This window comes from Alosa sapidissima, chromosome 1 (genome assembly GCF_018492685.1).
Source record: "Alosa sapidissima isolate fAloSap1 chromosome 1, fAloSap1.pri, whole genome shotgun sequence".
Classification (NCBI taxonomy): Eukaryota; Metazoa; Chordata; class Actinopteri; order Clupeiformes; family Clupeidae; genus Alosa; species Alosa sapidissima.
Genome location: NC_055957.1, coordinates 47,619,549 through 47,630,316, shown reverse-complemented (window position 1 = coordinate 47,630,316; position 10,768 = coordinate 47,619,549). Strand labels below are relative to the sequence as shown.

The 10,768-nt window shown below is 49.9% G+C and overlaps 1 protein-coding gene across 8 annotated transcripts in view; it reads left to right on the top strand.

The window, feature by feature from the left end:
- The window catches only part of rnf220a (ring finger protein 220a), a 138,140-nt gene extending 129,243 nt beyond the window's left edge, over positions 1-8,897 (top strand). For all 8 annotated transcript variants that reach the window (XM_042104311.1, XM_042104284.1, XM_042104293.1 and 5 more), the window contains 3 exons: positions 2,283-2,391; positions 4,436-4,510; positions 6,973-8,897. In XM_042104311.1, coding sequence (XP_041960245.1) covers positions 2,283-2,391; positions 4,436-4,510; positions 6,973-7,044 — 256 coding nt within the window. In that variant the 3' untranslated portion in view covers positions 7,045-8,897. The remainder of the gene's footprint in view (positions 1-2,282; positions 2,392-4,435; positions 4,511-6,972) is intronic.
- Positions 8,898-10,768: the final 1,871 nt, after the last annotated feature.

Sequence of the window (10,768 nt, the reverse complement as noted above, 5' to 3'; positions counted from 1 at the left end):
TAACTTTTAGAATGTGGTTTTCCATAAATCACTGGCAGATGAATATTCATGGTGGTGCGGGTGTCTTAAAGGGGTTTTGACTTTATTGGGGAAAAGTTTTACTCCGGGTGGAGGAAGGGGAGGGTTGGGGAATGGGATGGAGTGGTGCAGGGGTCCAACGGTGGCGTTGGTCTGCTCGGGCGAAAGAACGGACCGGCAGCTCTTTATGGAGCCGTTAAAAAGAAAACAGCAGGCAGGCAGGCTGGATGGGCGCGCGTAGCCGCTTGCCCACTTTATAAGCAAGCACGCTAATCAAGGCTAAATGCTTTTTTACAAGCTGGCCACTAATAAGAGGAGATTTTAAAAGTTTACGGTCCCGGAGCGGAGTGCAGTGAGAGAAGAGTGGACAGTCTTGCGGTCTCCTTGGCCAAAAAGAGCGATAGAGAGAGAAAGACGAACTGGGCTAGTTGCCCCGTGTTCTCCTTGCCCAAGGTCTCCGTCCTGCCCCCTCTGCCCACTCTGACACTCCAGGACTGGGGGAGAGGCGCTGGCGTAGCCCCTGGTAGTTCCACTGCTGTGGACTCTTGGATCCAGTTTTTGTCTTCCATCCCAGTAGTGAGCTATGGGTGTTATGGAGCTCCGTCAGTGTTATGAAGTTGGATTCATTAGCTGAGATTCTATCAGCCGGATCTGGTCCAAGGTCCAACTGCTTCCAAGGGAGTTTTCAGTAAAGAAAACCGAACCAAACCAGCTGCAGTTTTAGCGCAACTGATTTTTTCGATTTTATATTGGAGCTTAACAGCAATGCAAGCTTGTTCCATAAAGAGACCAGAACAAGTAAGAAACTGTAGCCTGAGCCCTTGCTGGCTCGTTTTGTTTCGCCGTCCTTCTCCTCCCTGATGCTGTTGCTTCTGAGAGCCCCCCTGTGGGAGGGAGCCTCTCCAATGCCAGCGCAGAGGTGTGCTACTTCTGACCAGAGGTCAGGTCTGGGCCCAGTATCTCCGTATCTGTGCCGTGGTGTCCTGTGAGCAGGGAGGCTGTTTCTCAATAGTTGCCTTCAGTAAGTCTGCATGTTCTGCAGATGTCAAGCGGTTGGGCCATGTATCTGAACAACATAACCGGACATTTGGAACTCCGAACTTAGCCGGCTCTTACACTACTCCCCTCCTGGTATTTCCAAAGGACATTATGTAAATGAGCTTGTGTCTGAACAAAGAACGAAGAACATGCTGAGATTCTGTTTCTGTGCATGTTCAACCACGTTCAACCTGTTCAACCATCGTCGTTCACACATAATGTCCACATATTATGTCTGAAAGCAGTTAATGAGACCAGCTAGTGACACCCCCCTCATTTACATAACTTCACTTCACTCAAGAGTTAAGTGGCCTCTTGCTTTATTGCTGATAAACAACAGGCCACTACTCACAATCCAGCTAGTGCGTGCGTGCATGTACATGCGTGCGATCACTGTAGTGTTTGTCCTTGTACTGGTGTGTTGGTGTGAAGATGTGCTTGCACTACGATGTGTGTGTCCATGCTTTCGGTGTGAAGAGCCAGCCCTCAGGAAGGCTGCTCTCCTGTAATAAATGAAGCCATTGGCGCAGGCGGGCGGTCGGAGAGGGAAGAGGCAGGGCACTAATCAGCCGGCCCGTGCCTGGGAGAGACGCCCAATCAATACTGTAGATCAGCGCTCCATCTGGCTGGAAAATGAGCGGATCACCATAAACATCTCGCCAAGCACCGCACCACACAATCAATGCCCACCATATTGATTTAGTTATTGCGAGTTCATATGCTGTGGACAGTGTTAAACGTGCATTCAGCAGCCCAGGGGCATTCGTTAGGATGTTTAGTGGGAGCCGAGGAGGTGACACAGGAGCCTGGGAGGAGGGGTGCTGTTCAGGGTCAGTGTGTGTGTGTGTGTGTGTGTGTGTGTGTGTTTTCAGGGCCAGAGCAGGGCCTTAGAGAATACACAACGATAAACACGCAGATGCTTCAGAGAGGGTTTTATCATACGGTGTCAGATGGCACAAAGCAAGGACTGTCATCCTTATGATTTAAAGTGCATGAGAACCACAGGCATTGGAACATGCCGTATATAAAGTGTCTGTGTGTCTGTCTGTCTGTGTGTGTGTCTGCTCATGCAGAATACCTTAATTGTAATTTCAATGATTTTGCTTCGGTCCTCACACATTGAATCAGTAGTGGTTTGTTGTTGTGCTGTGGTCAGTGTATTTGGCTGAGAGGGGACGGTAACTGACCAGGCTGCCTCTCCTCTGCTCCGCTGTGTTCTGCTGCAGGATCACGGAGGACTCGACGGCCACCACACTGGAAGCCCTGAAGGCTCGCATCCGGGAGCTGGAGAAGCAGATCCTCAGGGGAGACCGCTACAAGTGTCTCATCTGCATGGTAAGTGTATGTGTGTGTGTGTGTGTGTGTGTGTGTTCGTTCCTTGTGCTCCTCTCATCCTCCTGTGCACTCCTAATCCTGTCTTATTCATGATTGGAGTGGCAGAACAACAAGCTGTGCTGTGAGCAACCACCACCCCCCCCCCCCCCCCCCCCCCCCCCCCTCCCTCTCACACTCCTGCATGTCAGCTATGTGACCCATTTCATTCAACCCCCACGGGCCGCAGGACTTCTACTCTCCAGAGTCCAATTCATTGTCGCTGTCTATGAGCCATTGCAAATTCCTTTGGCCAGTTGTGGTCGAGCCGATTGGAAAAACCCCCGCCGTCTCCTGCTCGGTCGCTCACGAGAGTTATTTTGGAGTGCCGCCTCGCTCACCACCGGAGAGATGGCCAACAGACTCCTCAACAGGAGGAGAGAGAGAGAGAGAGAGGGATGGTGGGAGGGAGGCAAGGAAGGAAGAGGTGGGGTGTCAGCCAAGCATCTGCGCGGGCTGTCTCTTATGATTCTCTGTGTATGGAAGAGCTGGTATTAAAGACAGTGGCCATCCAGCCCAAAAGGTCAGCTCGGGCCTCGGGTGAGGAGGACTGCCGAGCTGCATATTGATCACGGTGGCCGTCTTGTCACCGCGTCCGCGTGATTCATTTGTCACCACTGCCAATCTTGCTCCGAGCTCGTGGCAGTGGACCGGCCAGGTTATCCTCTCTGTCCAGCGTGTTATTAAAACAGATTCCAGGTGCTTTAGAGAGCACCACCGCCCACCACAACTCCAGAGGCCAGAGAGACGAGGGGTCATCTAAACTAATCTCCACCATCCATATCAGTGTGACTCATTTGCACCCACCGAATCTTCACTGTTAGCAGACGTCTGTGTCCAGCGTGAGGGTGTCCATGTTGCCGTGGTGCTGGTCAGGAGTTGGACAGGGAAGTGAAGCCTGTCTAGCTGGACTCTGCGCAGTGGATGACTACTGCCACCTGCTGTTCGCCTCAGTGAAAATCAAGCCCAGATATTGCAAGTCGACGCACCATGAGTGATCTTTCAGTTGACCCCGCACAATCCTGTGACCTTTAGGTTGCTGACATTTTGAGCAAGCTGCCATAAAAAGTCTTCTCTTCTTATATCAGAGACTCTTATGGCGCTGAGTTTTTTTGGAGCTGCAAAACACCTACCCCTTGAGTGTGTTTCATTTAGCCATTTTCATCCTTCAGTGTGTGTGTGTGTGTGTGTGTATAGATTATGTTTGAATGGAGACACACTCAAAACACACTCACCAGTGTGTGTGTGTGTGTGTGTGTGTGTGTGTGTGTCGGGGTGTGTGTGTGTGTATGTATCGTCCAGTGGCCACCGCGTATGTTCCTTGGTTTTTTTTTTTTTCTCTGAGTGGCGCTCTTGCCTGTCCCTGCAGCGGAAGCGATTCCCCGCAGGGCCCGAGGCCAAGAGCGCGGTGGCCCCTGGCAGGCGCGGGGGCTCAGAGGCCGTGCCGCTCAGCGTCTACTGCTGGTACCGAGGCTACCTCAAGGCCACCACCGGCGGCGCCAGTGCCCGCGGCGGCCATGGCAGTGTTGGCACTGGCAGCAGCGGCGGCGGCGGCGGCAGCGTTGGTGGGATTAAGCAACTGCTCCCAATCCCACTCCGTAGGGTAAGGCTCTCTGTGGCTCCCCCGCCTGACCCCGCGTCTTCACACACCCCCTCCTCCCCCAACCGCATCCTGCACCCACCCACACACCCGTCCATCCACCCGCCCGCCCCTCCGTGGGTCCGTCTGCCTGTCCTGCCTGCTTGCCTGTCTGACCCAGCACCACTGCCAGTGTGACGTCTGTCATGGTGCTGTTGACAGGGTTGGTGTTGTGAGTGTGCTCGTGTGTATGTGCAGTATGTACATATGTTGGAGTTTAATGTGCCTTCGATGCATCTTTTGTTCTTTTGTTTTTATTGAATTCTTGTGTTTTTATTCACCCCCTCTCTTTCTTTCTCTCTCTCTCTCTCTCTCTCTCTCTCTCTCTCGCTCTCTCTCTCTCGCTGTGTCTTTGGCGTTCCTTTTCAGGATTCCTACACCATGCCTCTCACCTCCATCCAGTGCTGGCACGTTCACTGTGAGGAATGCTGGCTTAGGACTCTGGTGAGAACCCCGAGCACCACCACACCACAGCACAGCAGCACAGCACAGCAGCACAGCACAGCACTGATCCCCCCCCCCCCCTTGTGGACATTCTCTCAGGGTGTTGGGAAGTCAGGGGTAGTGGACAGAGAGTTCTCTGAATGTCTAAATAAACACTGAGGTGCAGGTGTGAACATGCAGTGTATGAGGCTCTCTCAAGTCTATGCAGTTTGTCAGGATGGTCTCTTTCTTTCTTTCTTTCTTTCTTTCTTTCTTTCTTTCTTTCTTTCTTTCTCTCTCTCTCTCTCACAAACACACTGACAGAGAGAAAAAGAGAGCGAGTATGTGTATTCTCCCAGTGGTTTGAGGTAATGAAGTAGCTAATTCGAAGCGTTGCTTAGTTGAATTCCAGAGTAGAGGAAATGGATTCAGAAGTCTTTTCAACACAAAGCTATTAGCCGCAAGCTTAACACTTAAAAAACACATTTAAAAAATACTACCCCAGCACAGCAGCTTTTTGGAGTTTCCAAACAAAACAAAATGGACACAACACACACACACACACACACACCATACATATACTTTTCTCTCTCACACACCACACACACACACACACACACTGAGTACTGAGTCAAGCTTGAGCCTTGGATGTGTGGATTTGTGCATTTTGATTATTATTCCAGTGAAGACCCCCTCAGGGAGCCTAGTTGCATTAGGCGCTAACGCGCTCGTGCTGCTACACACGGAAGCAATTAATAAGAAAATGTTTCCAAGCCTCAGCCCTTTTCCAATATGTAATATATTAAATCAGCCGCTCTCCCTCCCTCCTTTTATCTGGAGGCCTGCGAGAGCTGCACTGCGATTAAGGCTCGACAAAGCAGCACATACCCGTGTGTGTGTGTGTGTGTGTGTGTACACGCTCAGCCCTGCCTACAGCTTGTTTCTAATGCAGGCATTAAAACGTTGCCTGAAGACTGCAATAAAGGCGGCGCGGCGCGGTGGGGCTCTCTGCGTTCTGATCAAAGTAAATGCGTGTAATTTGGTTAGCCCGTCAGGCCGCTGCTTTATGACTCTAATCGAGCACAGCGGCGGCTGGCGCGCGATGTGAGAAGCCCACACCTTACCCTGGCCTCATTAAAATCAGGTAAAAAAAATAGAACCATCCCCACACGCCAAGCCCCCAGCCACCCCCCCCCCCTCACTCCTGCTTCAGGACCCAGAGTAAAAGGCTCTGGCCTGGACACTGGGCTAAAGGGAGAGTGTGGGGAAGAATCAGTGATGGGAGTCTTTAGAGCAAAGAGGTTCCTCTTTTGGTAGCTGGGTGTGATGCGGTCAGAAGTGCAGTGGGCTCGGCTTGAGAGCCTCGCGCTGTTGACCGAGCGCCGCATTGTCTTCCAGCCCTCTGGCCAAACACACGGGGGCCTTTGTGCGCGCCGGGCTCCAGGAGACGGGGGGGGGGGGGGGGGGGGCTCAGAGGTGGCCGGAGCTCTGCGGCCGCTCCAAAGCGGAGCCACAAATCCTCTTAACACGCGGGTGCGAGGGCCACGGGAGACGGCCGCACTGCCCTGGACCGGCCGCCCAGCAGAGACACAGCTGTTTGCTTACAGCCCCCCCCCCTCAACCCCTGCCACTCTTTAACATACTCGTAGTGCCCAACCCACACACACACACACACACACACACATATACTGTAGACACACTGTATACATACAGAAGACCTGGCTAGACTTCTTTCCTGCTTCTCTGCATTCCCTGCTATTTTAGGCGCGTGTGGGAATGCCTGCTATGTGTCCTAGCCTGCGTGAGCGGCGTGTGAGGACGTGGTTCCAGAACAGGTCATTTCAAAACCGCTAGTCCAGGCAGCCGAAGGCGGACGGCTTGGTCTTAACTCTGCGCCTGTGTGGATTAGTGCTTAAGCTTCACTGACGTGCTGGTCATGGTCCTACTATGTATATTTGTGTGTGTGTGAGCCAGCCAGTGCCAGTAGGTGTGTTTGTGCGTGTGAGGCTCCGTCAGACCACACATCTCTCCTGTGCCCTTTTATGGTGTGGGCTGTTTTTTACAGGCCCTGGCACTGGCTCAGAGTGGTAGTCAGTGGGCGTGTGCTGGGGGGGGGGGGGGGGTGGATTACCTGGCACACCTGGTGCCTTTGATGCCCTCGTGTGCAGCTCAATTGGAGCTACTGTTGCCATAAACTTAAGGCCACACAAACACATACACAAACAAACATACAACCACACCACTCAGATCTCAGACATGCCTGCAAGGAATTGCTGAAGAACAGAATGTACTTGGAATCCCTTTATAGGAGAATGGTTAACCTAGAAATGGCCTTCAACTTTTGTCCTCTCTCCTTCCCTTGGATTATTATAGTTGTATTAAGCTCGGTAAAGGACACAGTTGGTTGCTAGTTGGCTGCTAGTTGCTAGTAGCTAGTCAGCTGGGCTGAGTTGGTACTGACTGTTGTTGCTTCTCTTCCACAGGGAAACAAGAAACTCTGCCCACAATGCAACACCATCACGTCGCCAGGGGATCTCCGGAGGGTCTACTTGTGAAGAGACACGGCTACCGACTGGATGCTAACTCTTCTCTTCACCCCCCACCCTACCCCTAATTTCCAGTACTCTCAGTGTATTTTTTTTTTTTGGGGGGGGGGGGGGGGGGGGGGTTGTTTTGTTTCGTTTCGTTTCGTTTCGTTTCGTTTCGTTATTTGTTTTCGTTCTTCAAGAAGGCCCTAAAGGTTTCCCCTAATTTCTCCAAATGTAAGACACAGACGTTTGTCTGGGGAAAGAACTCGAAAGGGGATGACCGATGAACCAGGCCACGGAACAGACTCTCCTAGGGTCCATTTTGCGATGCGGTCCATCCTGAACGACTGCTCTTCAGAAAGAGCGAGCTGCCCCCTGGTGGTGGTCTGTGGTAGAGCGCCTGGTACTTCCTGCTCCGCCCTCCACTCTGCTCCCCTCCTCATCCCTCCCTCTCCACCACTCTGTGTGACTCCGCCGCCCCAACCACCACCACCACCCTCCCACCCCCCGCCCTCGGCCTCGGTGGAAGAGACGTCTTTGCTCCCAGCAACGCTGCTACTCCTGCTGCGATGTCCACCCTCACCTCCTCTCCTCACGCTGCTCCACGGCCACCTGACCACTGAACAATTACAGGGGAACTAAGGGGGGAATGAAGACGTTAAAAAAAAAAAGAGAGAGAAATGTCAACTTCTGAGCTTTGAAACCAAAATGGACGACTGCTAACCTCCTGTGGGACTCTACATATCTCTCTCTCTCTCTACTTGTTGATTTACTTCCTCCCAGCATTTCTTCTTTTGTGGTGTTCTAGTGAAGTCAACCAAAATTCAATGAATCTGTGCAAGCACATGTAAAATAGTCTATGTATGTTTACAGTGTTGTGAGTAAATGACATAGAGAGCGCTTGTATACACACATATATAAACTGACATATACACTTACACACACACACACACACTCTCTAAAATGTATACATATGCATATACACACACACGTACATGCAAACATTCATAAACCCCACAGAGGTATATATTAATAAGGTCCAGTTTTAGTTTGGGTACGGGTGGGATATGGGTAGGTTTGGGGCTATGTTGAAATCTCTGGGGTAAAAAAAAAAAAAAAGAAAACTGAAAAACCCTCTGTATTTTTAAACAGATGTTGTTGTCTTGAGGTTGAAGTTGTATTTCATTGTACAGGAAGAAATTTAAGTATTAATAATAATAAACTACTCAAACTAGGAATTAAAAAGGTTTAGATGGTGTACATTTTTCATTCAGTCATAAACTAGTAAATCTAATGCCATTTGACTTTTCTATGAGTCAATATATTTCCTTTTAAATATCCCCACAGTACCTCCTGAGCCTACTCTGTTGGTGTATTGTAATATAAATATGACTATGTGTGCGCTACTGAGCGATCAGCAGTGCATGAAGGGAAATGGCCACAGGAGCTCTTCACACTAACACACAGTCTGACCAGGCCAACATGTCCGGAAGAATCTCATTGAAGTTGCAAAGGTGTTTTTTGTTTTTTTTTAGTGTGCAGTTTTACTGTCTCAGAATGGCTTAGCCAGTTGTTTTTACAAAACAGCAGTGCAGTGGGGAATTGCACAGGTTTGCTAAGTTCTAATACTCCAGACCAGTGTGTGTGTGTTTGAATTTCAATTGAGAGTGTGTGTGTGTGTGTGTGTGAGGTGAAATCCCACAGGACCCCCTCCAGTCAGTCTGCCCTGGCAGTGTGCTTTGTGTTTTGTAAAACTATGTATCCTGTGATTTCTGTGTCGGTGTAAGCAAGGGGGGGAAAGAGAAACCTATATAATGGGAAATACACATCTTTGCTGATCATGGCACCACAATAAAGCTACATATGTTTTTTTAAAGTAATTTCAGAGTCCTTAATCCCCCCCCCCCCCCCCCCCCCCCTGTTGAATCACACCCATGTTGAGGGCTGGATTGGAGCCTTTGAGGTGTTTTGGTCTGGCTGCAGCACAGTGCATTAAACAGAAGGCCTCTTAGAGCTCTGCAATGCTGCTCACTTATAGTTATAGCCACCGCTGAAGCTACAGTACATACAGAGCTACTGGGAAGACCTTTATATCCCTATGCATAAGACTGAGGGAACCCATGATGATAGACAAAACTCCCTATGCCCCCCCCCCAAGCTTCTGTGACCCCCCCCCAACCCAGGTTGTGAAGCTGATGCTTCTGCTCCCCCCAGTCCCCCTCCTCTGGACTGCTGACATGGCCTGCCCCAAAGATGACCGATTGCACAAGATGACTGTGTGAGATGATTTGTGTCCTTGTATATTCTTGATAATGGTACGTGTCTTTTGCGTTTGTAAACTACATTTGACATTAATTAAATGATTGTAAATCTCAAATGACCACCATGTCCTGGCATTTTTCCCAGGTCTGTCCATAGCACTCATCAAAGCTCCTGTTTTGCACGAGGTTTGTGCCTCCGCAAACTGCCTATGAAATGTGTCAGGTAAGTGACTGTTTGCAAGTGAACAGGTTTATATAAAAAACGTAAAAGAGACTTGTTTTATATTTAAAGGCCTTTTGGGCCAGAGCAAGTCAACTCGCAGTTTTATATAGAGTGGCCACTTCTGCAAGTGATTTAATGTCCATTTTGATGAACTTGTTTGAAAGAGCTAATATTTCTTTTTTTTATGGTTATAGTATCCAGTGAGACAACACAAGTGAAAACTGGATGACTTTGTTATGGCAATTTTACTGGTTTTTGCAGGCTTTATTGCTGCCTAATGGTTGTCTAAATGCACTCAAGTTTGCTTGGGCTGCCCTGCTGTGCATGGGAAACATGGCTGGGTTTTAGCTCAATAATGGGAAAATGTGCAGGGCGAAGGCTTAAAAAAGCCCTCATCAGCATCACTGGCTCATTGAGAAAATTACTAAGAATTACTACAAGATGATCACTAAAAGCAGTGGTGTCTCCTCCCTCCACCATTGTTCTAATCCACGACCAGGCCCTAAATCTGTGCAGTACTGCTTCGCCGACACAAATGTTACAGCAAAGCATTACCCAAATGTTCCTAAGTGCTCTCAGATGGCAGTAAAACAGTGATATGTATGCTGGAAAATCAGCAGGGGTAGCAGCGAAGCCCTTTTAAAACTCCACTGTTTATAAAGTTTACTATGGATGGCATTCTGAGAGGTAGATTATGCAGGCCAGTCTTCCCAAAGCTAACCAACTGCAGCCCTGATGTCAAATAAATGTTACATATCGCTGCCTGTGGTTAGAAGCCCTTCACTGTTTGATCTGTAGTTTTGACTGGGCAGACGATGCTGTTCGACGCCACTTTGTCTTCACCAAAGGCAAATCACATTTATCTCAAATTGCTCAAGCAAGGTTATCTGTCAAACGCCATCACTGTGAAATGAAAGGATTAAGAAGCTCTTCACCACCATCACCGAGCATCATGCTCACTGCTTAGGGCCTGGCAGATCGATCGAGTTAGGATTGATCTGTGGACACTCGTTCTTGACCCTCTGTGTTTTAGGTAATTTGGAGGTCAAAGAAGGCACAGGAGTGTGGGGGGGGGGGGGGGGGGGGGGTGACGATAGCCCCAAAACCTTGGGGGGGGGGGTTGGGGGTGGAATGGTCCCCACGTCTCCATTGGCTTCAGTTTCCATTGGAGGGGGTGAGGCTGACTCCGAGTCACCGCTGCACTGTCTTCCCCCACACGGTTAGGCCTGGCCAGGCGCAGACACCGCGGAGTGAGCTGAGCGATCCA